Source organism: Stegostoma tigrinum, chromosome 40 (assembly GCF_030684315.1).
Source record: "Stegostoma tigrinum isolate sSteTig4 chromosome 40, sSteTig4.hap1, whole genome shotgun sequence".
Lineage (NCBI taxonomy): Eukaryota > Metazoa > Chordata > Chondrichthyes > Orectolobiformes > Stegostomatidae > Stegostoma > Stegostoma tigrinum.
Window position 1 is genome coordinate 15,616,476 of NC_081393.1, and position 27,994 is coordinate 15,644,469.

The following is a 27,994-nucleotide window of genomic DNA, read 5'->3' on the forward strand; positions in this document are numbered from 1 at the left end:
CAAGTGTCCTCCCTGATAATTTCCATTTCCACCGATCTTCATTCCATCAGCGATCCATTACTGTTCTGCTTCATTGGCAATAGCTAAGGTCCCCAACACTACCAGTTGTAGGCTGCCAATTTGAAAATACCCGACTTATGCCTCCCGTTGCTTTCTGTCTATTAACCATAACTCTATCCATGTTAGTATATCACACCCCCAACTCTCATCTTGCATATTACTCTGTCATAGTCATAGAACAGGGAGGCTAACCCTTTGGTCCAACCAGTCCATGGCAAACATAATCCCAAACTCAACTAGTCCCACCAGCCTGCTCCTGGCCCGTATTCTCTCCAAACACTTCTCATTCATATACTTAGCCAAAATGTAACTGTACTCACATCCACCACTTCTTCTGTAACTTCATTCCACACACAAAACCTTCTGTGTAAAAATAAACTGCCCCTCATGTCTTCTTTCAATCTTTCCCCTCTCACCTTAAAAATATGCCCCCCAGTCTTGAAATCCTCCATCCTAGGCAAAAGACAACTGCCATTCATCTCTGCATGGTCACCCTTCAGCCCCCGACACTCCAGTAAAAACAATCCCAGCTTATGCAGTCCCTCCTTATGACTAAAACCCTTATGTTTGGCACCTTATCAAATGTTCTCTTCAAAATCCAAATGTACAGCTTGTCCTCGTTCCCCTTAATCTACTCTGCTTCAGTACAAAAGCTACAACACAATCTCCCTTTGGGTGTCTCTGATCACATTCAGATTTCCTGGGTGAACTGTTGAGGACATAATTCAGAATAAATTGATTCTTTAATGTCCTTCATGGAATGAATTTTGTTGTTTTCAACCCAGCCTGGTTGAAACCTGGTTCTGTCTGAACTGCCCTTTGAAATGGCTGAACAAATCCCTCAGTTCAAGGGCAAGGAGGGATGGGCAGCTAAAGTCGGCTTTGCCAGCAACTCTTGCATCCCAGGGAATTTTTTTCTTAAATTCCAGCATTTGAGAGAGGACTGATGTCAGGCCAACTGGACGGCACTCCCTGTTCCCTCTCCCCCTAGCAGTGTCAAAATCACTAACTCCCGAACATATTATTCCGGAATCTAGGCAATGCTGGGAAAATATAACCAGCTCGTACACTATCTCTGCAATTAGGTCTTTTATTCAGGTTGGGTTTAGGCCATCTGAATTGTTGAATTTCAATCCCTTTGCTGATTTTTGTAACCTCAATTTCCTCACTCTTTTTTAGTACACAGGATCATGTTTCATTTCTGGTCTGAACCTTTGCGAATCACTGTGAAGGCTGGTCAAAAAAAGTGACAAATAATTTTATTTGCTTTCATGGCAATGAGCAGACGCACTCACAAACAGGACAACTTAGCGTGGGGACGACATGGGCTCACAAATCCTGGATGTTCATGCAGGTAACAGGTTCTGGAAAGAAATTTTCAAAAACAAAACTTCATTAGATCCTCCTCTTCTTTCCAAGAGTACACCACTCTGTTGGCCCCCTGTTCCTCTAACCTTGACACACTCTCCCTATCTCAGTGTTGTATCCAACAAACCCTGACACTTAACAACGACACAAACTGACTGGCAAAGCAAATAAACTCACGTGTAGCCAACGAGGAAATTGCCAAATGTAATGGAAATCACAGAAGCTGGCCAGAATTTAAAGAAACTTTTTTTTTGGTGGGGGGGGGCGGCGGCGCTGAGAGAGAGAGAGAGAGAGACAGAAGAGGAGGAGAGATGGGGGGGGGGTAATGTTCCCTTAATAACTTTCGAAATAGCCGCCTGAGAAAGAAGAAAACCAACTTTTATACAGTTTTCATTCACTCCAGAAAGTGTGAAAAGGCAAGCACGTGGATCCATCACACTGGTGCCTATTTCCAGATCACTGACTCAGGTGATGGCCCATGTCTGCCAATCCCCCTCGTTCTCACACACCACCCTACCAACCTCCGGATACAACGCATCATCCTCCGACACTTCCGCCATTTACAATCCGACCCCACCACCCAAGACATTTTTCCATCCCCACCCCTGTCTGCTTTCCGGAGAGACCACTCTCTCAGTGACTCCCTTGTTCGCTCCACACTGCCCTCCAACCTCACCACACCCGGCACCTTCCCCTGCAACCGCAGGAAATGCTACACTCGCCCCCACACCTCCTCCCTCACCCCTATCCCAGGCCCCAAGATGACATTCCACATTAAGCAGAGGTTCACCTGCACATCTGCCAGTGTGGTATACTGCATCCACTGTACCCGGTGTGGCTTCCTCTACATTGGGGAAACTAAGCGGAGGCTTGGAGACCGCTTTGCAGAACACCTCCGCTCAGTTCGCAACAAACAACTGCACCTCCCAGTCGCAAACCATTTCCACTCCCCCTCCCATTCTTTAGATGACATGTCCATCATGGGCCTCCTGCAGTGCCACAATGATGCCACTCGAAGGTTGCAGGAACAGCAACTCATATTCCGCCTGGGAACCCTGCAGCCTAATGGTATCAATGTGGACTTCACCAGTTTCAAGATCTCCCCTTCCCCAACTGCATCCCTAAACCAGCCCAGTTCGTCCCTCCCCCCACTGCATCCCAAAACCAGTCCAACCTGTCTCTGCCTCCCTAACCGGTTCTTCCTCTCACCCATCCCTTCCCCCCACCCCAAGCCGCACCCCCATCTCCTACCTACTAACCTCATCCCACCTCCTTGACCTGTCCGTCTTCCCTGGACTGACCTATCCCCTCCCTACCTCCCCACCTATCTTCTTTACTCTCCATCTTCAGTCCGCCTCCCCCTCTCTCCCTATTTATTCCAGTTCCCTCTCCCCATCCCCCTCTGTGGTGAAGGGTCTAGGCCCGAAACGTCAGCTTTTGTGCTCCTGAGATGCTGCTTGGCCTGCTGTGTTCATCCAGCCTCACAATTTATTATCTTGGAATTCTCCAGCATCTGCAGTTCCCATTATCTCTCATGTCTGCCAATGGCTTGTTTTGACCCTGTATACAGGGTTGGGGAACTGAGATTCTGGAAATACGGGAACACACACCCACAACTGAAGGAGGGGACTCGAGAAAACGGCTCAAACTATAAAAACCAGACAAGCAATTAAGGCCAATGAATCTGGAAACATCACGGCTTGGAAGCACCCTATCACGAGCCCCTGGACACTGCCATCAAAGCTGCTTCAAACCACTGTATCAGCTTGATAGAGCTACCAGCCACTCTGACCATTTCAAATCCATCTGATCTCACCTTTCCACAGCTCTGGTTATATGAGCTGGACTGCTCCACTGGCCACAAGGGGAGCAATGGTCTTGTATCTCATTAAGTGTTGGGTCCCTTCTTCCAAATCAACAGTGTACTCCCTGCAGCCGAGGAAACAAAGAAATGTACAGAAGACTGAAGTGCACCACAACATATCCGCGACGCAGTCAAACCTTCCCCTTTACAGTCTGAGCCTGAGGATCAAACGGGAAGCTCAGTCGTCCTCCGCTAGTCTCCGGTGACTACACTTCCCTATCTCATTTGGACCTTCCCAAACATCTTGGTCAAGGTGGACAGCCGAGGGGGAAGAGACGGTGCAGTGAGAATGTAATCAGGAGGTCAGGCTGTGTGGTCTGGGGAGACAGGTTTGAGTCCGGCCACGGGCAGCAGCTGGATTTTATCTTCACCGACCGGGGAACTGAAAGCTTGCCTCAGCAAGAGTGACTGTGAAATTGCCAACTGATTGTTCTCAGAACGCCCCGACTTCACAACAGTTCTCTGGAGAAGCAAATCTTCCGTCCTCTCCCGGTCTGGCCTACATGGGGCTTACTAAGTGCCCTGGGGCCATTCAGTTCAAATGAATGGACAGCAAATGACCTGTCCATGCTCTTCAGTTTCCACCTCTTGACCCTCACAGAGACAATCCACGAGAGCAAAACCAGAACCCCTTCGGGGCAGCAATAGCTGATGACCCTGTCACAGAAAACAATCTTCACACGCACCTAGGTCTGATTCACTGACAGGCCATGCGAACAGCACATGGTGCATTTGACAGTTCCCCATGGTCTATTTTGGGAGGACAAACGAAACAAAGAGGTACAGGATGAACAGTCAGGCCCTCGGAGGGACACAGGATCACAGTGAACTTCTTGCGCACGTCCACACGTCCTCGAAGGCAGCAGGACAGGTGGTGGATGGGATACTTGTCTTTATCGGTCAAGCTGTCGAATACAAGAGCAGGGAAATTATCATGGAGCTGTACATGATGTTGTTGAGGCCACAGCTAGATGACTGGGTGCAGTTCTGGCCACAACACTGTTGGAAGAACGGATTAGAGAAGAGATTCACCAGGATGTATCCTGGCCTGGGGAGCAATTCAACAACAAAGATAGACTGGAGAGGCTGGCATTGCTCTCCTCAGGGCAGAGAAGGCCGAGGGGGTGCCTGATCAAGGCGTACAAAGTTCCAAAGGGCATGGATAACGTATTTAGGGAAAAAAAATGTTCTGAACCTTAGTCGAGGGGTTAATGAGGGAGGGCCATAGATCAGTGACAGGAAGTTGAATGGGGAGTTCTTTTTCATCCAGATAGTGGTGGGAATCTGGAACCCCCTGCTTGTGAAGGAGGGAGAGTCAAGATGTGTTATAACACAGAAAGAGATATTTAGAGGAGGACCTGATATGTCAGAGTGTACAGGGTTATGGGCCAAATAATGGGAAATGGGGTGAGAATAAATGTATGTTTGATGGGCTGGTGCAGACACAAATGGATTGCAAGGCCCCGTTCTATGTTGTAAAACTCTACGACTCAATGGGACAGTGCTTCCAGGAGACATCAAACACCGTTCAGCTGGTCAACCTGACATGGCGGATATTTCAGGTGCCAAGGCAGAAGAGCAGCAAGAGAGTACCACATATTGCCCACCTCACCGCGAGCTGTAGACACAAGGTGACACATCAAGTGCTGCTCCCCACCTCTTACCTCTGATCCTCAGTCTCTGGTTCCACCAGGATGTTTTCCTGCTTTTCCTTGACCCGCAGAAAGACAAAGGAATCCAGGTTGGGCTTGGGAACTGAGGTGGCAAGGAGACAAACATGTCGGAATACAAGACAAACAAAAAGTAGCCACGCTTACACAAAAGCTCGCCACTTCCCATTCCTTACAGTGTTAACCAAACAGGGCAGAAAGTGAAGCCTTCTGTATCAAACATGAGAAACACAAGCAGGGAAGGCCATTCAGTCCATCAAGCCCTGCTGGTCTGGGGCCTCAAGTCCACATTGCTACCCACTTCTCATAATCCATGAGGGACCAAAAATCTACCCAAGCCTTAAATGAACATAGTGACCCACAACCCTCCGGGACAGAGAATTCCCAAGGTCCCAGCCTCTGCCTCAGCAATCGGCCCCTTTATTCCGAGACCATGCCCTGGTTCTAGATTTCCCCAGCCCCCAGAAGAATTGTATCGCCTCCAAAGCAGATAGGATATCTCCTAACCCTGGGGATTTCTCCACAGGGATACACTTTCTGAAATGTAGAGACTGAAGCTCCAGTTGCTTCTCCTGCAGAGACCTCACCACTGGGGGATGGGAGAGGGGCAGAAAAATCAATCTCTTTCTCGTCTTTTCTCCTTAAAGGAGGAACCGTGTGGCTTCAGGGGCCACAGGGAAAGACAAAAAAGCACTCACCAGCTTTCAGAAGGTCCAATGCTTGCAGGTTTGGAGGCATGTGTTTCAGGGCAAGGCTCTTGAGGTAGGTCTCACAGTTGGCCATGTACCTGTGAAGGAGATCAGTGCTGCAGTTCAGGGAGGATGGAGTAGACTTCAACACTCCCGCTTGTGGTCCTGTTCCTCTCTCTGTAACCCAGTGCTGTGGCACCTTTGCAACCAGCGGCCTTAACTGTGTTGCAATCCTAACCTGCCTCTACTGCAGCGAACCACAGTCCACGTGCTGTTTCTCTGGCAAAGGAGCCTGCCCCCTCTCCCTGAGGCAGCATGTACTGCAGATGCTGGAGTCAGAGACAACACAGTGTGGAGCTGGAGGAACACAGATGGGCGGGGAGCAGGAAACTTTCCTGTTCCCCGGCCTGCTGTGTTCCTCCAGCTCCACACCGTCTTGTCTCCTCCCTCTCCCTGCACTTTTTTAAGCATGTTCAATTAGTCCCTTTTCCAGATAATTATCCCTTGACCTTTCAGAGGCTTTTATGGACCTGACTTCCAATCCATGACAAAATTCCCACCTACCCTCCATTCAAAAAGTCGCATTTCTTTCCTGTTCAATTTCAGCGACAGGTTTAAAACATAAGCAGTAGGGCCCACTGACAGCATCAAAGCTCCCGATTTCAGCCACCTCAGGGATTCCCCAAGAGATACCATGGTAAAACAGCTGTCCTCACTCCATTCAATCAAAGCAAGCTCCCCACCAGTGGAACCTCGAAAAGGCGTCTGGATTTTCAGCGATTCAGACTGAGAACAAAGGGGGATTTTTCTGTAGACAGCAGGGAGGGATCAGCATGTTCTGCCCAGAACGAGAGTCAATTGGGATTTTCTTGTTGTGAAGCAGGGAGCAGAGAGGGATCAGTACATTCCGATTGTTTAGCATCCATAGATCGGAAAAAAACAAACCCGAAACCTTCAGAGCTGCTGAAAGCAGGGATTGCCTGGGGTTTGAATGAGAGGAGTGAGACTGAACTCCAAGGAACAGCAGGAAGGCGGTTGATTCAAAATCCAATTCCCGACCATCGCTCCCTCACCCAATACAAACTGATCAACCTCAACATCGACAGCTCCCGGTCAAAGCCAGATTGAAATCCATAGTGCACTCACTCTTTTGCAAAAGCATATTCTTGCGGAGACAAATAGGAAGGCTCTGCCTCGAGGCGGGATTTCTCTTTCTCCAGGATATGAGGGAAGAACTTCTCAATCTAAGAATTATAGAAAAAAAAACACAGCTTATGTCCTCTGGACAACTTAAAATTAGAAGCAAACTTTCAGGCAAAAGATCCAGTTCAGAACTGAGAGGCACTGGTCCTGGCTGCGCAATCTGATTAATTGTCCAGAGGCTTACACTGAAATCTCACGCAGCACTGGGGAGTCTTAAGTTGGGAGAATTAATTTATCCAAAATCGAACGCAGGTCTTGTTGGATTATGGTAACAGCAGATTCTGTCAGGGAAAGCCATCCTTATCTGGTCTGGACTACACTCCAGACTCATTGCAATATGGTGAACTCTTCAGAGGTGCCTGAAATGGCCATGTGAGCTGCTCAGCTGTACCAAACCGCTGCACTGTGGGCTGCCCCTACACTGCGTGGACTGCAATGTCCAGTTCATCACCACCTTCTCTGGGGGCAAAGAGATATGAGCAAGAAATGTTGGCTCCACCATGCACATCCACACACACACATTTATATAAAAAACACACTAAAAACACCATTCACCCCTCCCTCAAAGTGTACAGGAGAAGCACAGTGTTCATTGGGCGCACTAACCCCATCATATCCGGTCATGTCCCCAACTCACGTCCACAAGCCAAAGCCTTAATGGATTTTGAATGGACTCACAGAGCTCTCCTCCCTCCCATTTCGTGCTTTGGGGTGGATCGTGTACCTTCTGCAAACGGGATCGCAAGTAGCTGCTGAGGACGTAGCGAATTCTCTCAGTCTCCATTCGGTGGGCGGTGACTTTCAGATCTCCCTTCCTCGCTCGCTGTAGGTTCTGTTCCTGCGAATAGGATTGAAAGGTAGGTATGGTGAACCACCAGAACCCTCGGTTTAAGGCACATAAAGCCTGTCCTTCTACTTTGGCTAAAGGCAGCCAAAACAAAGAAGATCTAAACACTTGGGTCACGGCCTCAGTTTTGCAGATCTTCATAGTTGGGATATAATTTGGACACACAGGGTTAAAAATCCCAGTCTGTCCTGTTAATCCAGGTCAAATTACAGAGACAGCCTGGGTCTGCATGTGCTCCAGCTGCTTTGCACATATTCAAATTACTGTATTCGGTCTTCATTCACAATTCAGGAAAAACAATGTCTTACCCTGCACTGCGTTTCAATCCTCTCTGAGGTTTTCACTACATCTGTCAGTTTTTACAAATGGATCGTGGTCTTGGATGGGACTTGCCTCACTGATTTTTTTAAAAAGGTGTCACAAGAGAGTTGTTACAGTCCTCTGCCATACAGCTGCTGTCACATTGAGAACACAACCAGCACCCGATTGTGTCATTCGGCCCACTGTACTGACACTGGCTCTGTCGTGAAATTCTCCAGTTTTAGACTCAGGCTATGCTCTTTCACCTCAAGCCCTGCAGATTCCTTTCTCTGTTTAAGCAGGAGTGCAGAGAGAAATCTGAGAACTACAGACCTGTGAGCCTGACTTCAGCGGTAGCTAAGCTGCTGGTGGCGATTCTGAAAGGTAGGATTTACATCCATTTGGAGATGCAAGAAATGACTGGGGATAGTCAGCATGGTTTAATGCGAGGGAAACTGTGTCTCACTAATTTAAGTTTTTTGAGGAAGTAACTAAGAAGATTGATGATGGCAGAGCAGTAGATATTGTTTACTTGGACTTTAGTAAAGCCTTTGACAAGGTTTTGCATGATCAACTAATTGGAAAAGTTATATCACATGAGATTCAGAGTGAGCTTGTCAATTGGAATCAAAATTGGCTTAATGTCAGGAGACAGAGTGGTGGTGGAGGGTTGTTTTTCAGACAGGGGGCCATGACCGGTGGTGTTCCACAGGGATCAGTACTGGGTCCACGTTTATTTGTCATTTATAGAAATGATTTTAAAGAGAATATAAAAGGCATCTTAAGTAAGTTTGTAGATGACACTAAAATTGGTGGTATAGTGAACAGTAAACAGGGTTATCCGAGATCACAAAGCAAGCTCGGTCAACTGGGCCAATGGGCTGAGGAATGGTAGATGGATTTTAACTTGGATAAATGCGAGGTATTGCACTTTTGGGCAGGACTTGTACAAATAATAGTAGGGCCTTGAGTAGTGTTGTAGGACAGAGGGATGCAGGTACATAATTTTTCAAAGCTCGCGTCACATGTACACATGATGGTTAAGGTGTTTAGCACAGCTGACTTCATTGTTTATGGTCTCCCTGTTATAGGAAGGATGTTATTGAGCTGGAGAGCGTTCAGAAGAGATTTCTCAGGATGTTGTCGGGAATGGAAGGTTTGAGTTATAAGGAGAAGCTGGATCGGCAAGGCCTTTTTTCACTGGAGCATAGGAGGTTGAGAGGTGAGCCATGACTGCAAAGTTGCGATTACCGTGAACCACTTTGCACTCAAAATGATTGGAACAAGGTCAGCCAGGTGGACCTCACAGAATATGACCTAGCTGACAGACATATACAGGAGTTTTAGGCATTCTGCTCACTCTAGGAGCTGGCTCTGAGCTAACCGGCTCAGTGTCATATACTATGCACGTGTAAATGAATGGTGACTTGGTGGTGGGATACTGGCCTTTGCGGAGTTAATTGCGTTATCCAGGACGTTGGGGAACTCTTGCTCCCCCTTGCTTTCACCATGTTGACATTGTAACCAGTCAGAATTGACATGCCAACTGATCAACTCCCTTTTCTCCCAAAAAAAGAAATCATTATGACTGTTTGAAACTCGGCATTCTGGCATACGTCCTGATGACTTGAGTAACTCAGCAAAAATCAATTTCTGCACTGCCAGGTAACTCCAGGACAGCAAATCGTTATCATCTCATTTGGCAGGGAAATCAGATTCTGGTCGTGCCCGTCAATCGCAAATTCAAAACTGCACCGAACAGGTGTCACCTCCTCTCCCCCAACGAAAAATACAAAACTGTTACCATGTGATCCAGCTGTTCCATGACACACTCCACAATTTCAGCCTTATGTTCAAGAAGGTCAGGGGAAAATTTCTCATTCAGCCACGCCTGTATAGAGATGAAAGACAGGCACGGACAGTAACTGTAAGAGGAGCAGACACAATCCCAAATTGAATATCACAGAGCGATCAAAACCTAGACTGCAGACAGATACAGTATTATTGTTTTACATATCAGGTATATTGATTCAATTTATGATTGTCACATGTATTGAGATACAGCAAAAAATACTGGTTAATGGGAGTAACCGGACACATCATAACTTCCATAAGTACATCAGGATAATCGAACATAATATAGTCCATGACCCCATTACTACCTCACTTTCTACACCCTCTGCAAAGTCTGAATGCGTGAAGATAGCACACCACCAAACACTGGAATCAATGTGAGATGTACAATTAAGTCTAGGAATTCCTGAGATAAATCTGACAGAGAAAACTCTCAGCCTCTGCTGTGCAGGGACAGGGTGGTCTCAGGAACAAACCAACAACAAGTGTCTACCAGCGAAAGGGATGCGTTGAAAACAAAATTCACAGGGTGTGGGTGTCACTGGCCGGGCCAGCATTTATTCACAGGCCTCGAGGTGGGTGTGAACCGCCTTGTTGAACCACTGGAGCCCATGGGGTGTAGGGGACGGTGCCCTCAGGGAGGGAGTTCCAGGGTTTCAGCGACACTGAAGGAACGGCCGATATGTTTCCCAAAGTCAGGGGGGAAATGAGGGGCTCAGAGGGTGAACCCGCTTGGGGGGCTGTTCCCATGTACCTGCTGCCCCTTGTCCTTCTGGATGGAAGTGGGTGGTGGGTTTGGAAGGTGCTGCCTGAGGGGCCTCGGTGAGTTGCTGAGGTCCATCTCGTAGACAGTACACACTGCTGTGACTCTGAGTGCTGGGGGTGGGGGAGTGGGATGGTTGAGGATGTGGCGCCAATCGAGTGGGGGGGGGGTTGCTCTGTCCCTGATGGTGTTGAGCTTCTCGACTGTTGTTGGAGCTGCCCCCATCCGGGGCGAGTGGGGGGTATTCCATCGCCCTCCTGACTTGTCGATGGTGGGACAGGGTCTGCGGGGAGTCAGGAGGAAAAGCCCGTGCTCAGTGTGGGATCTTACTGTGCAGCGACCAAGGCCTAACCCCACCTTCCCCCCTCACCTCCTCCAGCTTTGCAATGAGCTGCGCCGGGGTCAGGATCTCCTCCTCTTCCTCGTCGTCAAGGCCCTCTCCACCCACCATCACCTCCACGGACATGGTCACTCACGCAGACCCGAGGCTTCAACTGCAAACTCCCGCCACGGCCGCGACGTTTGGCGTCATCGCGCACGGGACCCGCCCCCATCGTTTACGTCACCGCGCAGCCCGACGCCTCGTGGACCCGCCTCCTGACTGACATCCGGACACACGTCCCGAACGCGGTAACCTCACCGCACCGCGAGGACGCCCGCTTCGCCGAACGTCTGACGTCATCGCGCAGACAAGGCCGCGTCCCCCACGCCGAACCCCTGTGACCATTGGAATCGTCGCCATCTTTCTTCCAGGCGGATGTAGCTGTCTGCAGCCTGACGAAGGGAAACTAGTCCAGCCCATCCCATTGCATTGTCCTTAAGTTTGTGTGTTGTTTTCCTTCGATTTGTTATCCCCCTGAACGTGACTGAATTGTGAATTTTTTTTAAAAAAACATAGAAAACTTAACTGTGTATCGACTTTTGTTTCTCTAAAACACTTCACGGTCATGCCGTGGGGGAGTGCAGGTTCAGATTTCTTTGGAGTGACAGGGAGACGGGGTAGTGAAGAAGGCGATGGTTCGCTTGTCTTTATCGGTCAGTGCATTGAGGAAAGGATAGACAAACAGGAGGCCAGAAGAACACAACAAGCCAGGCCCTCAGTCCTGAAGAAGGGTAATATCGGAAATGTTGACTTCTCCTTTCGTCCAGCTGCTGCCTGGCTTGCTGTGTTCTTCCAGCCTCCTGTTTGTCCACCTTGGATTCCAGATTCTAGTTTTTTTGTCTCTAACCATTGAGTATAGGACTGGGGGTGTCATGTTGCGGCTGTCCAGGACATTGGTTTGGCCACTTTTGGAACACTGCATTCAGTTCTGGTGTCTGTGCTGCAGCCAGTTGGACCGAAGGTTTTGTTTCCGTGCTGTACAGTTCTTCGGTTTTCTGATCACAACCTGATTTTCTGTAACCCTTCACCCTGAAATCTTAGGACAGGGTGACAATGAGAACCTTATTCCTCAAGTGATCTTTCAGCCAGTGGATAACTTTGCTGCTCATTAAATTAGGTCAAATTTGACATTATTCAATAATGTATATGGAGAGTGAAGAGAATTTTAGCAGAAGGAGCAGGCTGCAAATTATTATCTGGAATGTAGTGTCTCGAAGATAGAGAGAAGGTTCCTTTGATTCTTACAATGGCCATGAATGCAGGAACATATCCTCAATTGTGCCTAAGCGCAATCTCCTTCCTCAGTGTTTTAATACAGCTGTTTGCATTAAAACCTTACCCAAGTGGTTATGCATCATTCCTCACTGTGGAAAATGAATACGAGTACATTGCCCTTTGTTGCTATTGGCCACAGGCAATGACAGATTAGATTAAGAAGTAGACTGTCTCTGGCACTATGCAAACAAAAAGGATCATTTCTGTAATAGTCACATTTACAGTTCACCATTTCTCAGTGCTAACCTGTCCACTTTTCCTACAATAGTCAACATGAAACTTGGAAATAAACCACAGAAAAGTAAAATTCTGAAAATCCAGTCTTAAACCCTTTCACAAATGACCTTTTGGCATTAAAAATTAACACATTCAAATATGGAATCTTGAATTATAATTGCTGTTGGAGACTTGCCAAATGCAAAACTGAAAAAATCTCCCATTTTTAATCTATTCCTTTTGCCTATGTTCATCCATCCTTAGTTAGGCAAAAGGGAGATTCTGAATGCAAATCAATATTGTTTGGGAACCATTACAGTTAATTTTTATTTCGGTACTAGTGTATTACAAAGTGATAATTTCAGATAAAACCTTAGTATTATGGTCACGGATAAAGTGATTATAATGCTTGCTTGACCTTTAATGGCCAGCTGTCCAGTGCGTATGATCGATTTGCCAGACTCTTTTGTTAAGTACAGATTAAATGCTTATGTCTCTTTAGACACCACATCCTAGCTCACTGTCCTTAAATGCCACTCTATTTCAGCTTGGGCCTATCTTTGCAAGGTCAGAGAGGTGCTGTTCCCCCATGAAGGTCTGTCATCGAACGTCATCTTCCCTGTGCATACCTTCCTGTCTCCATCAAGAATAGGTTTTGCAAGTGGTTTCCTTGTAGAATCCTTACTGTGTGGAAGCTGGCTGTTTGGCCCATCAAGTCCGCAGGAAGAACATCCCACCCAGACCCCACCGTATCCCTGGCCTGTGCAGCCCTGGACACTACAACATGACCATTCCATATAACCTGCACATCATTGGAGTGTGTGAAGGAAGTGGCAGAAACCCCATGCAGACACAGGAAGAACATATAAACTCCACGTAAAGGGTGGATTCGAACCTGGGTCCCTGGCACTGTCAGGCAGCAATACTAACCACTGAGCCACTGTGCCGCTCCTGAGTCAGCTTCTCCGGTTCTTGAGTAGATTTGTAGCTCAGGTTGTGAATGCTGTGGTTCGTTCACTCGCTGAGCTGCTTCATTACTTAGCAGATGTTTCATTACCCTAAGCAGCAGACAGATTTAAGGTGATCGAAGATCCTGTAGCTCAAGCATTTTCAACAACTATAGGTCTCATTTTTTCCCTTAGCTCTACTTTCAAGATCCTTGCTTTCGTTTTCAATCCCTCTTGAGTCAGTAGTTGAGGAAACCCTGCTTAGTCTGGTGCATCTGCCACTAAATCCATCCCCTTCCACTTCCGAGACTTCAAGCACAGCCTGTCCAACGATCCATTTTGGAAACTAATTCTTCACCTGCTATCACTATTTTTTTTAAACAAGTAATTAGACTGGAGCTGCAGATGAACAGCTAAAAACTGTTTCGAGACAGTCAGAACTGCCGATGCTGGAGTCTGAGATAACACAATGTGGAACTGGATGAACACAGCAGGCCAGGCAGCATCGGAGGAGCAGGCAAGCTGACATTTCAGGTCAAGGTCCTTCTGCAGAAATGAAGGGCTGAAAACTGTTGATGTATCTGTTTACGGGATGTCTTCTAAATGCATAGAGAAGGGTTGAGAGTCAACTATATTGCTGCAAGTCCGGAGTCACACGTCAGCCAGACTGGGTAAGGATGGCAGTTTCCTTCCTTAAAGGACATCAGTGAACATGATGAGTTTTTGTTCATCATCAACGGACAATGGTTTGACTTGATTTATTGTTGTCACATGTACCTAAGCACAGTAAAAAGTTTTGTTTGCGAGCAGTAGGGGCAGATCGTAACATACAGACCACAGGGTGTTCAAACAAAGCATGGCATACAGGGTTACAGCTGTATAGGAGTGCACCGAAACACATTAGATTTGAAATTGGGGAGGTCCATTCAGCAGTCTAATAACAGCAGGGAAGAAGCTGTTCTAGAACCTGTTGGCATGCGTGTTTAAGCTTCTGTATCTTCTGCCTGACAGAAGAGATTGGAAGAGAGTAGAACTGGGGTTGGGATGTGGCGGGGGGCAGGGGGGTCTTCAATAACATCAGCTGCCTTTCCACAGCAATGAGAAATGTGGATGGGAGTCCATGGGTAGAAGGTTGGCTTCTGTGATGGTCTGGGCTTGCACACCACCTTCTGGTGTTTCTTATGGTCCTGGACGGAGCAGTTCCCATTACCAGGCTGTTATGCACCCGGACAGTGTGCTTTCAATGGTGCATCTGTGAATGTTGGTGAGGGTCCTCACGGACATGCTGAATTTCCTGAGCTGCCCGAGGAAGACGAGGTGCTGTTTTGCTTTCTTGACTGTCGCCTCTATGTGGGAAGTTCAGGACAAATTGTTGGTTATCAACGTTCGACATTAGATTAGATCTTCAGTCCAGCTTCTGTAACTGAACTAACATATCACTAGCTGCCATAGTCGGATTTGATCCCTTGTCCCCAGAGCATTCGTTTGGAGGGTCTGGATTGCAAAGACATTACCACTGTTCTTCTTTAAACAAATTACAGAATGCAGCCAGAATGTTTTGAACATAATTTGTCCAGATGCCCCACAGTGGTCAGATCACTACAAACACAAGCCAGTACCAAAGGAAAACAACCCCACTTTATTCGGAACGAAACTGCAATCAGCTTTAATGCTAAACATACTCTCTTTTATCCCATTTGGCCCCTTAATGTTACAACACTTTTTTGGGGATGTCTCTGTCCAGGATCACTGTTGCCTTTTACATTCGGCTCACGTCATCAGCACCAGGCTGCTGTGTTTGCCGTGTCCTCGTGATTTCAGAGTTTCACTTGGCCAATGCACTCAGCATCCATTGCTGTTTGACCAAGTTAGCAATTTATCAGCAGCCTCCTGGCCTGCTAAAAACACAATCTAATCCAAAAACAGCAGAGGGGAGAACAACCAGCCCCTTCCCTGGCACGCATCGAGACTAAGATCTTGGATCTTGACCGTCGGGGACACCAACCTCTGACCACCGACACACCTGCACACCACGTCCCCAGAGATCACAGGGGTCTCAGGCTGAAGTTCAAGCTGAGGAACAACAGCAGGTTTTATATGAAATACTAAGCAGGGAGTGCAACCACAAACCTTGTTTTAGACTGTGAAATATCAGGTGTAAGTGAAAAAGAGGCCTGATCCTTCCCAGATCATGTTATTAAAGTCATTCACCCCCTCCACATTGACCAAACCCACCCCCAAGGGCTAAATGAGGACACTTACAGGAGTAAGCACTTAACATATTTTTTTAAAAAAAGTCTTTATTTCTATTTGAAAAAGTACATGAATATTGTACAATGTCAAGTTCTTGAACAAAACACATTCAATGCAAACAGACGATCACAAGAGCACGTGTCACGATGACTTCAGACAAGCAGCAGGTTTAGAAGGATGGGGTGGAGAGGGAAGTGGGTCCTTCCTGGGATGTTCTCCGCGGGGTTCAGTGTCTACGCTACTCAAGACAAAGACAAACAACAAGCCACATAAATACCGCTCAGTGCAGTCTCGGTCCTGCCCAGATAATGCTCTCTGACGCTCAGAGCTGACAACGTTCCCCCATCTTCCGGCTCAGCACTGGCTCTTTCTGGGCCTGCCATTCACGGGGGTCACACACTCACTGAGTCTCTCCAAAGGAGCTCAGAACTGCCACCTTCTGGTTACAACTGGCTCTTTCCGATGGCAAATATCAGAGAGTCCCACCGGGACAGGGCGATTCTTCATCCTGAAGGAGCCAGGACTGAAGCTTCTTACCCACCAACTTTCTTCAAAAGTTAAAAAAAAATCACTCCGTACTGTCCTCCCAAAGTTAAAAAAACAAGATACAGAATTCTCCAAGATCACCTGTTTCCCAGATCCCAAACATATCGAGGGCGCAGTGTGTTCTTGACGGTGACCTCCCCTTGTCTTGCCCCCACAAGCTGAGGGAGAGAGATTCGATGGTGCTCACCACTCGCTCAGTGCAGGCTCTCACTGGGCAGGTTCGAGCAAGGCTGAGCCTCTCTGAGGCGGAGCAGTAGCAGCACCGCTGCCTCGCAGACCTGGATATGAGAGACACAGAGAGACACACACGGAGTTTCAAATACCTTGTACGTGGTCAGGCTCTGGGACTTAGTGCCATCAGGAGACGGGGTGGGTGGAGTTGGTGGCGATGGGTACGTGGGGGAGGGTGGTGTATGGTGGAAGGAACCTCCCAAGAGACTTCAGTGACCTCCCACCAACATCTGCTACCAGTTCCCAATCACTGAGATCTGCTGGTGCCTTGAGATCTGAGAGCATTAGCAAGGCAACAGGCGGCAGATACAGAGACAGTCACGGTGGTGGGCACAGGGTTGTACGTGTGTGTACATGTTTGTTTTTGTGTCTCCCGTGTGCACGAGAGATTGTGCGCATTGTCCATATCTGTGTGTCAGTACGCACCCTGGGTGAGAAAGCAGTGTGTATATGTCAGAGAGAGAGAGAGGGGCGCGTGCGTGCAAGAACAAGATAGTCTGTATGTACACATGTGAGAGAGCACATCTCTGTACGTGTATGTACGTATGAGACAGAGAGAGAAAGAATGTGTGGGTGGTGTATGTGCGTACAGGCAATGCACACAGCCTCCCCAGGGAGACATGAGCACCTCCCGGTCCCACCCACCCAATACCAGCTGACTTACCAGGATCAGAAAGTGAGAGCTTACTGAGCGCAGTGTCCAGTTGCTCTTCCATCACCTCAGGCTCGGCCTGTGCCGGTTTAACGTCGAGTGTCCCGGGCAGCGCAGGCACATCTGGGAGCAGAACAGTCTCGTCTGCAGGACTGTCCAGGAGAGCATTCAACTCAGCTTCCAGTTCATCGGTATCCACAGCTTCTGGGCCACAAAAGACAAAGCCAGCAGTTAACATACAAAGGAGGCATCGTTCCCAAATGGTGGGTGGGACTTAGGAACAGGGACCCATTCAGGCTTTGGCATCTGTATTTATACTCTACAAGTTCACGCTGATCTGGTCGGGGGTCTCAACTCCTATCTCCTGTTCGGGCCCTTGTACACTGCCTAACCAATGTAAAATTAAACACTGTCTCGGATAAGTACCAAGGCCCAGACCTCACTACCTTCTGGACTGGAGAGCAGCTGCAGTAAAACCTCGCGACTTTTATACTCCACTCCCTTTCAAATGAACATCGCCCCCCGAATTTCTCTTTGTAACTCCTTAGCGCAGCTACGGACTAGCTTGTTGTGATATCTGTGTAGGATACCGATATCCTTCTGAACTGCACGGTTGAGCGGTCTGTCGCCATTTGAAAGTCACACTCATTTTCAATTCCGCCTCAGACATGACCAGCTACATATTCCCACCACATCCTGCCACGTTTCTTACTCAAGCCCTCTTTATAGGCCTTCTGCCTCCTCTTGACAGCTTACTTTCCTCAGTAAATGTAGCTCCCACCCATTCAGCCCCTTCATCCAAGTCATTGGTCCAGATTGGAGATATTGGAGGTCCCCATCACTGAGCCCTGGCACACTGCTCAGGTTGGTATGGGAGGAGTCATCCCTGCCTACTAACTGTTTGCCAATCAAACTGTGCTTCTGTGTTTACACCCTCGCCCACCCGATGCCCAAGGTGTTGCCTTAAACACCTCGTTCAAAGTGGAGTACACTGTATTGGAGAGCAGAGGTTGACAGTTTACTGCTCCTGCTGTCTCTACGTTCCTATGATGGGCTGAAAGAATGGTCTCTTTTCACACCGGAAGTAACAGAATCCCCCTTTCCTTTCCCAATCCCGAATCCTGGACGGAGCGGGATGAAAACCTCACTTTTTCTTGGGTGACAACACTACCAAGCAAACAGTGAAATCATGACTTTCACACAGCCGTGGTGACTCTGCCCGATCCCAGTAAAAATTTGCCACATCTAACTTGCTCTCTTTCCTTTAACAATCTTAGCCACAGAGGAGACACTCATGGATTTACTGAGCTCAGGCAACCAAGAGCTGCTTTCATCGTTTGATGTCTTAAAGCAGGACCATTCCCACTCCCAAGGTGTAAACGTGTCCTCATCTTGTGCAGCCGTTTGAATGAACATGGCATTAAACAACCCACTACACCAAATGCAGATTCCCACCTGGGGCAAGGCAGACCAGGGTAGTGAGGGGGGCTCCTGGATAGGTACGTCTCTGGTTCAAGACAGATGGGGATAAGGCTGTGTCAAAGGCATTACCACCCAACACAATCGCTGTGTACTCACGCCCGAAGGGTTAGCCGCAGTGCGGGGGTGGAAACTGATTGACAAGACAGACACAGCGGATGGTTCCACAACTCACCCATAGCATCCAGATTTTCACCAGCAAGGGTCTGGTTAATGTCATCCTGCATATCACAGAACTGAGGGAGGAAAGACAGAGAGAGACGGTTAAATACCAATAGCTCAGATCACTGGGAGATTGAGTCGGACCCCTGTCTGGCCTGACCAAAGACACAGTCAGATCCCATTCAGTCTGACCAATTAGACAACGGGCCCCAACTCCACCTTCCATGCTCTCGACACCTTCAGGGCTGACCCTAGTTTCCTGGCCTTCGAGGACTCACTGGCTATTTGCCTGGAGTCTGATCACTCACAGGACCCTGCCATCCAGGCTCCAAACCTCCCCCACACTGGGACCTCCATCTTCCTGCTGCTGACCCAGCCTAAAGGGCAGCTCCTTTCCCAGCTGGAAGTCCCCTTCTTCCAGATCCCTCAGCCTGTATTTGTCCAGCTACACAGGATCGGAGTGGGCTGTGGCCATCAACGGGACTGCAGCCTTCCTTCAGCATCGTTATCCCATTACAAACTGTTGCAATGGGTCACACCGTGACCCCCATTCCCCCTCACAACACCGTCCCACCCCCCAGACCCTGAGACGGGGTGGGGGGGGGGGGCGCGGTAGATGTCCCATTTGAAGCTGCCCTACCTGTTCAATCTGGTCCATCAGCTTCTCTACCTTCGCCACACTCACATCCTTCATGGACTCTCTCAAGGCTCCGAGCCCAGCCTGATAGGCCTCCACGACCTGCACGAGGAAGGAGTCACGTAAATGCAACCTGCTGCTGTTGGACAGTTCAGTTGGACAGAACCGTGAGGACCAGAACCAGAGGTTTACCAGGTCTCACGGACTACAGCGCAGACGGAGTGAGGCGACTGTATCCTCACAGCAGCAGTTCATTCAAAATTACAGGTACAAAGTCTAACCAGCGAGAGGGAGGGGGATGGGATGAATGGGGTGAGAGGGAGGCGGTAGCAATGCAATGAGAGAAGGAGACCAAGAATGATTGAGAGTGAAGAATGACTGACGCTCTCCGTACCGTTTTGTCTGTCTGCGAGGAGTAAATACGATCAAGGATGACCTGAATGGTATTGAGTTTGGCTTCGATGCTCTCCAGCCGTTTTTCGGCTCTCCTCCTCGTTCTCAGAGACTTCAGGGCCTGCACCACAAACAACAGGAACATTTATCCCAGCAATTCCCACACTCACCAACCACCCCCCACTCACAGCGTTCCTGGGGAGGCCCCGGGCCGAGGTGCAGGGGGAGCTGCATTGACACACAGTAAGATCGCAAGCACGCAGCGAAATGCTCTGTCCGGTGGGCGGCTGGCGAAGCGATCGTACGCATGGGATCCTGGGGATACCGGCAAACACCAGCACGGTCAGCAGCTTAAATCTGCTGGAGGAGACAACTTCGAACACTCTTCACTCACCAAGTGCTTTTTGCCAGCTTTTAGGCGACTCCTTGCATCCTCGTTGTATCTGGAAACAGAAAAGATGTGTTTGAGTGAACTATCGCACTGCTCCATCTCTGCTTCAGGAAATCTTCTCCCTCTCTTCCCCCCCCACATCATACCCACTCCCTTCCATCCCACTGTCTAGAGTGGTACTCTATCCACCCACATCTCAGGGGAACCCCATCAGGACGACGTTACATGCCCTCGGCCCCTGCCCAGGGTGGAAATGACTGGAATTTTCCAAAACCGCTTCCTTAGTAAATTGCCTTTCCTCAGAATCCCTGTCTCGGAAGGTGCTGATCCAGTGTTTACTGATGTAAAAATTGATCCACCCTGCCCCACCCCCACTTTCGCTCTCATCTCTTCCACATCCTGCATTACTCTCCCGCTCCCCCCAGGGGGGGTCTGTGTTCAATCGGAGTGCCAATGGAGACAAGACAGCTCAGCAGACCCTCATCTGCCCCGCTGCTTTACTAGAATCTTTCGTTTGGTTCCACAATCCCTTTCACCCACCTCATTTGTTGGAGACAAGCAATTTCAGACTTCGTTTCGCAACTGAAACATCAAATCTCTGACTGCTCTACTGAGAGTTCTCACATACCTCTCCACCTCCTGGGACAGGGTGTCCACTTTCTGGGACAGCATTTTCTCACACTTGACCAACTGGTACACACCCACATCAATCTCGGTCACTGCTGAAACTCTGTTTGTCGGAGAATGGCTGAACTTGACGATCTGTAACAACAGGTTTAGAGCCAACAGCCAGTTTGGAGCATAGTCCTGCAGGTTCCCATGCACGAGGCTGCTCTGTCAACCAAACACTGCTGGGGGAAACACTGGGAATGGTGCTCAGAACCAATCAAAATATCATACGATGACTGTCAGCGATTACCAGGACAGTGCACAGGAAGCTTTACTCTGTATCTAATCTTGCACTGACCTTGTCTTGGGAGCGTTTGATGGAGATGCTGTAGAGAGAGCTTTACTGTCAGTTGTAATGAGTAGAGGCAGCTTCACCCTGTATCTAACCCTATGCTGCCTCTGCCCAGGTCGAGGTCACAATGCATTCGCTGAAATTACTTTCCATGTGATGATACAATGACTTTAAGAGTTATATGGTGTCCTGGTCTTTATTTTAATGAAGAGAGGCTGAGACAGAGGTGATGACTGGTCTGTTACAAGCCAATTATGTAAACAGTTTGGGAGGCTTTGGGTTTTGCTTTTAAAAACTTGGAACAATAGAAGCAGCCTGGCTGAGTGGGGTGAAACTCTCAAAAGAACCAGGGTTTCAGTTTAACTTTCCGCAGCTGTGGGGTTTAGAAGCTGCTACCCATCTCTCCCTGCTACATCACAACACTGGAGGTCTGAGTTTGCTCTTAATATTCTTTCTTTCCTCCTGGACTAGAGAAACATCATCCGTGAGACAATCTATTTTGCTGAATTAGCCTTTGCTAAGGGTGTGTTTTTGGAACGTTGCTGTAAATACATATTATCTTGCTCAGTATTTTGATGGAGTTGCAGCCAATGTAACTGTTTATTCCTACTTGGCCTATATTTTAACTACATTGTAAAAACAAAGTGTGTTTTGCTTCAAGCCTGATAGTTTAATTACAATCGAAAACACAATGCCTTACGCTTTTAAATAAAGTTGTAATCTAGGCTATATTTTACCATGTATTTTGAAGGGGTTTAGACTAGTCCATGACAAGGATCGATACAAAATTCATCAAGAAACAGACATAAATGGCAAACGTTATGAACTAAACCAGCGCAGTTATACCGCACGGAATGGCCAGTAACATTTAGGGTGATATTTCATCCGACTGCAAGGGTCTGTGCGGATAACTGTGCGTTAGTTTCTGTGGAGGTACAGTTGGGAGCTTAGTATTTTACTCACACACACACACACAATGTGGAAGGTTCAGACACGAACAAAGAGGGCTATAGACAAACATATAGAAAAAGCATGTCGGGGATAGTGTACTCAGATGGACAGAAAGTTGGTTATCAGATCAGAAACAAACAGCAGGAATAAATGGGTCTTTTTCTGAACTGGGGGCCCGCAGGGATTAGTGCCAGGGACCCCAGTTAGTCACCATACATACTAATGATTTAGATGAGGGAACTAAATGTAATCTCTCAAAGTGTGCAGAGAACGCAGAGCTGGGTAGAAGGGTGAGCTGTGAGGAGGGTGCAGTGACATTACAGTGTGATTTGGACAGGCTGATGCAAACGCATGGCAGATGCAGTTTCACGTGGATCAATGCGAGGTTCTCCAGTTTGGTCGCAATAATCGGAAGACAGATTATGGTTTGAATGGCTGTAAATTGAGAGAAGGCTATCTCCACCAAGACGCGGGTGTCCCTCAGACGCCAGTCACAGAAAATCCATGTTGCAGCAGCAGTGGGTGGTAAGGAAGGCCAACGGGATGTTGCGCCCCTTCACTGCGAGAGGATTGGAGTGCAGGAGCAGGGATGTCTCTTTGCAATGGGACAGGGAGAGACTGCACCCTGCAGTATTGTGTGTGGGAGGTTTGGGGTCTCGCTGTCTGAGGGAGGAGGTTCTGGTGATGGAGGAAGTGCAGCAAAGGTTTCCCAGATTAATTCCTGGCATTGCAAGGCCTGCATGAGGACAGGCTGAGTTGGTTAGGATCATATTTGCTGCTGTATTGAAGAATTGGGCAAGGGAAATCTCATCAAAAACTACAAATTTTGCAGAGGGCAGAGACAGGAAAATGTTGGGGCTGGGGAAGTCCAGAACCAGAGGTCACTGCTTCAGGAGAAAGAGTAAGCATTTGAGGACTAAGATGAGGAGAAATTCCTTCATCCACAGAATCTATGGAATTCATTGCCACAGAAGGAGTGGTTGAGGCCAAAACGTTGAATGTTTTCAAGAAGGAGGTAGATAGTGCTCTAAAACAAAAACAAGAAGTTGCTTGGAGAAACTCAGCAGGTCTGGCAGTATCTGTGCAGCGAAAGCTGTTGAAGTTGTTGAAGAGTCACGCGGCTGGAAACGCTAACTCTGCCTTCTTCCCACAGGTGCCGGGTCTCTCCAGCAGTTTCCGTTTGGATTTCTGGTCTCCAGCGCGAGGCAGTTCTTGGCAATATGGTCGATCCAGCTCTTGTGGCGAAAGGGAACAACAGGAGCGGAGGATGTGCAGGAAACGAGCTCAACTATCAGACTGAATGGGAGAGGAGGCTCGAGGGGCCGAACGGCCTACTCCCACTCCTATCTTCTACGTTTCGATGCGCTGCTGCGTGGTACATGTGCTGAAACCGCGCCCCCCCCACCAACACCAGCTGCTCAGGTGCAGTTGTGGGATGTGCACTCACCTTATCGCCATCAATCTCAGTCACCATGACCCGTTTCTCTCTCTGCAGTTGCAACAGACACAGGTAGAAGGTCTTCTCATCTCTGCACACAGCCTGACACATCTCCTGCAGCTGTACAAAGGAAACCACCGAATGCGAAGTCTGCAGGTGACTCTGACAGAGCTGATAAACCTCAGCGGCCTTTTCCTGGATAGGATAGGGTGGCAAAGTCTGACAGTCAGAGCTCGGTCGCTGTGGTTACAAAGTACAGACTGCAAACTGCGCAAGGAAACAAGAAGATAAACCATTTCAGATATGACACATCACTGAGATAACAAAGTGTGGAGCTGGATGAACACAGCAGGCCAAGCAGCATCTCAGGAGCACAAAAGCTGACGCTTCGAGCCTAGACCCTTCATCACGTGTTCATCCAACTCCACACTTTGTTATCTCAGATTCTCCAGCACCTGCAGTTCCCATTATCTCTGACACATCGCCGAATTCACTGCCTCGAACCCTGTTGCTGCTTCAGACAGAGTGTTGTGGTTGTGTGAAATTTCATCCCGACGTCAGCGATCCAGTCACAGAGTCGGACAGCGTGGAAACAGACCCTTTGGTCCACGTCGACCGTGTTCCCCAAGTGAACTCGTCCCACCTCCCTGCTCCTGGCCCACATCAGATCCAAAGTTTCCTATTCAGGTGCTTATGAAAATGTCTTTTGAATGTTGTACCTGTCCCCACATTCACCACTTCCTCTGGCAGTTCATTCCACACACGAGTGACTGTGTGCAAAAAAAAGTCCCCTTATGTTTTTAAGCAAATCTTTCTTCTCTCACATTAAAAATATACACCCAACTCCTGAAATCACCCACCCTAGGCAAAAGACACCTCCCATTAACCCTATCTATACCCCTCATTATTTTATAAACCCCTGTGAGGTTACCTCCTACACTCCAGTGAAAAAAGTCCCAGCCGATCCAGCCTTTCACTTTAACTCAAACATTACATACCCACCAACATCCTGGTAATTTTTTTCCGAACCCTCTCCGGCTCATAATACCCTTTCTAAAACAGGGCAGACAGAACTGGACACAGTGCTCCAGAAAGGGCTCATTAAATGTCCTGTAGAGCCTCAACATGACTTTCCAACTCCTATATTCAAACGGACTGAGCAACGAAGACAAGAGTGCTCAATATCTTTTTAACCAACCAGTCTAGATGTGACACAAACTTCAAAGAATTATGTACCTGAACCCCTGAGTCTCTTTGTCCTACAACACTACCCAAAGCTCCTACCATTAATTGTATAAGTCCTGCCCTTGTTTGTTTTAACAAAATGAAATATCTTGCAGTTGTCCAAATTAAACTCCATCTGCCACTCCTCAGCCTACAGCGCAATTGATCAAGATCTCTTTGTAATCTTAGATAACCTACATCACTGTTCACGATGCTACCAATCTTGGTGTCATCCGCAAACTTACTAACCACGCCTCCTTTATTCTCGTCCAAACGTCAAACAAAAGTGGACCCAGCGCTCATCCCTGTTCGCTGTTTAACTCACTGATCTGAACTGGGCAAGTCACTTGTGTTAACGCTCCCCAGCGCTCTCGCTGACCAGGCTGTGTCAATACCCCTGGTAGCCAGTTTGCAAATTTGATTCCCAAGTCAGTAACATTTTAAAATTGGTCCACCGTCAGATCTGACAAAGCTGGACAGTCGGAGGAGAACAACACAGGAAATTGTAGGAGCAAAATACAGCTCAATTTTCCAGTGTACTACCCCTGGCATCACACATCAAGACCACATGGACAAAAACCACTCCAAATCTGCAGTTTGCAGCATAAATGTTACCAACATTTCAGGTGTTCATTCCAAGTACTTTTTAAAAGGTTTCCCGATTGAACTAGCCCGTCAGGCAGTGCATTCCAGATTCCCACCCCACAAAGCTCCTGCTCCAAACTTTAAAGCTATGCCAACTTCCCGTTGCTCTTCGAGTCAGGGGAAAGAGTTTTCCGTGACACAGGTTAAAAACTAGGTATGCCTTGGAGTTAATATGACCGGCTTTCTAATGCCTACACATTATGCTCGAATGATTAAACCCAGTGCAATTACAAAGTCAAGGAATAAATCAGGGCTCTGATTAAGAATTCTGAGTCTGGTGCAGTTATAATAGGTAAAAAGGGACAACGAGGAACACGTTGAAACCAACGTCAGATCAAGGATGGATTCTCACCTGAACGCGTTCGACAATAACGTAGGCATCATCAGGGGAAATGCTGCTATTTCCCAGCAGAGAGGTCAGTGTCCACTTCAGAGGCTTAATCAGAAACAAGCCCACACCCCACGCCAACCAGCCAGCATCAATACTCGTGGCAAAGCACGACTCCTTCTGGATCAGCCCTCGCCTTGGCAGAGGATGCAGAGAGGAGGACAACATAGGGTTAGAAGAGACACACACACACACACAGACGCACACGCCGACAGAGAGGACCAAAACAATTCATAAACATGACAGACTGGAAACGCTGCTTGTCGAGTGGAGACAGAGAGGCTTAGTGAGGGGAGAGGGGTCAAGGGAGTGAGATGTTTCGGGCCGGGGGAAAAGGGGACGCAGAGGGCCACAGGGGTGAGGCAGACAGGAGACAGAAAGCTACTGTGGAGGAAGAGGGTAGGGAGAGCGCTTTCAGGGTGCGTGCAAAAGGCCAGGTTCAGGAGGGTGGGAGTGAGAAGGTGGGATGGGTGACAGTGATGGACAGGCGGGACATGGCACGGCATCAGCTCAGGGCTCAACTCGTGCCGGACCCTGGGACTCACACATCAAGCCGTGCAACTGTGGAGGCAGCCTCATGTTACACTGTTGTGCCACGGGAGGCAGGGGGGCATCATGATTCTTGCACTACTGAGCCGCAGGGAGCCTCACACCACCTCCCCCAAGCTGTTTAACTGCAGGGGGCCTCACTATACACCTCCCCCACCGAGCCCCAAGCTATTGAAACATAGAGGGCTCCACAACACCTCCCCCAAGCTATTCTACCAGTTGGCCTCACAACACACCACCCCCGCCTAGCTGTTGAGTCGCAGGGGGCCTCACACTCCTCCCCCGCCAAGCTGTTGAGCCCCTCGCACATCATACTGCCCCCCACCCAGTGTTGAGCCGCAGGGGGCCTCGCACCCCACCCCCCCAACTGCTGAGCCGCAGGGGGCCTCGCACCCCACCCCCCCAACTGCTGAGCCGCAGGGGGCCTCGCACCCCACCCCCCCAACTGCTGAGCCGCAGGGGGCCTCGCACCCCACCCCCCCAACTGCTGAGCCGCAGGGGGCCTCGCACCCCACCCCCCCAACTGCTGAGCCGCAGGGGGCCTCGCACCCCACCCCCCGAACTGCTGAGCCGCAGGGGACCTCGCACCCCACCCCCCGAACTGCTGAGCCGCAGGGGGCCTCGCACCCCACCCCCCGAACTGCTGAGCCGCAGGGGGCCTCGCACCCCACCCCCCCAACTGCTGAGCCGCAGGGGGCCTCGCACCCCACCCCCCCAACTGCTGAGCCGCAGGGGGCCTCGCACCCCACCCCCCCAACTGCTGAGCCGCAGGGGGCCTCGCACCCCACCCCCCCAACTGCTGAGCCGCAGGGGGCCTCGCACCCCACCCCCCAACTGCTGAACCGCAGGGGGCCTCGCACACCACACCACACTGCCCCCCCCCCAGTATTGAACCACAGGAGTCATCACACCTCCAACCGCTCCACTACTGACCAGCAGGGGGCCCTCACACACCACAGCAACAGCCACCACCCGCCCCCCCACTATTGAACCGCAGGAGTCATCACACCTCCACCGCCCCCCCCCTCCCTCCCCAAGCTATTGAACAGCAGGGGGCCTCACACATCTCTTCCCCCTCCCCGGGCTATTGAACCGGCGGAGCCGTCACCCTGGCGCTCTCACCGGGCCATGTCCTGCAGTACAGTGTCCAGTCCCAGGGGGACAGCTCCTTTCCTGCGGAACCAGGAGCCGAGCTCCTGCGGTTTGAAGCTGATCCTCTGGCGGCGGGCGGCCTCCTGCAGCAGCAGCGGGCCCCAGAACGCGAGCTTGGTGTCCCAGTCCGAGCTGTTCACGTCCCGGCTCCGTTTGAAGGCCGAGAACAGGAACGCCATCCGCTGATCGTCCGCCCACTCCGGGCACACAGGCTCAAGCTCGGCGTCAGGCTCCGCCATCGCTCCGCTGCCCGGGCCCCTGTCACTCACCGTGACCGACAGCCGCCTTGACCATTCAGCGCCATCCGTCCCCGCCCTCCGACCAATACGATCTACAGTCCCTGCCTCTGACCAATCAGGACTATCATTCCCGCCCACGGTCCGGCTAATACCAAAGTCCCCGCCCTCCAGCCAATCGGATCCATGGTAACCGCCCACCAGGAAAAGGTACCCGCCTACCAACCAATCATGGCAACGATACCCGCCCCCCCGCGACGGTTAAAAA

General features: G+C 49.4%; 2 protein-coding genes across 3 annotated transcripts; both read right to left on the minus strand.

Annotated features, from left to right (window-relative positions):
• Positions 1-1,302: 1,302 nt before the first annotated feature.
• On the minus strand, positions 1,303-11,161 carry gins4 (GINS complex subunit 4 (Sld5 homolog)). Its single transcript, XM_048523033.2, has 8 exons — positions 10,989-11,161; positions 9,806-9,892; positions 7,579-7,692; positions 6,798-6,895; positions 5,661-5,749; positions 4,957-5,047; positions 3,245-3,357; positions 1,303-1,424 (listed from the first exon to the last, which is right to left on the minus strand). Exons 1-7 carry the CDS (start codon positions 11,082-11,084, stop codon positions 3,261-3,263), a joined length of 672 nt encoding a protein of 223 aa, XP_048378990.1. The 5' UTR covers positions 11,085-11,161; the 3' UTR covers positions 1,303-1,424; positions 3,245-3,260.
• Positions 11,162-15,756: 4,595 nt separating this feature from the next.
• Positions 15,757-27,778, minus strand: chmp7 (charged multivesicular body protein 7). 2 transcript variants are annotated; one of them, XM_048523131.2, is made up of 10 exons: positions 27,461-27,778; positions 25,754-25,925; positions 23,542-23,727; positions 20,811-20,944; positions 20,186-20,234; positions 19,793-19,912; positions 19,402-19,500; positions 18,775-18,835; positions 17,133-17,321; positions 15,757-16,515 (listed from the first exon to the last, which is right to left on the minus strand). In XM_048523131.2, exons 1-10 carry the CDS (start codon positions 27,727-27,729, stop codon positions 16,445-16,447), a joined length of 1,350 nt encoding a protein of 449 aa, XP_048379088.1. In that variant the 5' UTR covers positions 27,730-27,778; the 3' UTR covers positions 15,757-16,444. The 2 variants fall into 2 exon arrangements, with proteins under 2 accessions (XP_048379088.1, XP_048379087.1); XM_048523130.2 differs by having other exon boundaries at positions 17,133-17,324.
• Between the last annotated feature and the right edge of the window lie 216 nt (positions 27,779-27,994).

Excerpts from the sequence above, each read along its gene's own strand:
- gins4 (XM_048523033.2), bottom strand. The coding sequence starts at position 11,084 with ATGTCCGTGGAGGTGATGGTGGGTGGAGAGGGCCTTGACGACGAGGAA. Across the intron at positions 7,693-9,805 it reads TGGAACAGCTGGATCACATG|GAACAGAACCTACAGCGAGC; the intron begins GTAACAGTTTTG and ends TCCTATTCGCAG. Across the intron at positions 5,048-5,660 it reads ATTGGACCTTCTGAAAGCTG|TTCCCAAGCCCAACCTGGAT; the intron begins GTGAGTGCTTTT and ends TTGCCACCTCAG.
- chmp7 (XM_048523130.2), bottom strand. The coding sequence starts at position 27,729 with ATGGCGGAGCCTGACGCCGAGCTTGAGCCTGTGTGCCCGGAGTGGGCG. Across the intron at positions 19,913-20,185 it reads AAGCTGGCAAAAAGCACTTG|GCCCTGAAGTCTCTGAGAAC; the intron begins GTGAGTGAAGAG and ends TTTGTGGTGCAG. Across the intron at positions 18,836-19,401 it reads TGATGGACCAGATTGAACAG|TTCTGTGATATGCAGGATGA; the intron begins GTAGGGCAGCTT and ends TTCCTCCCTCAG.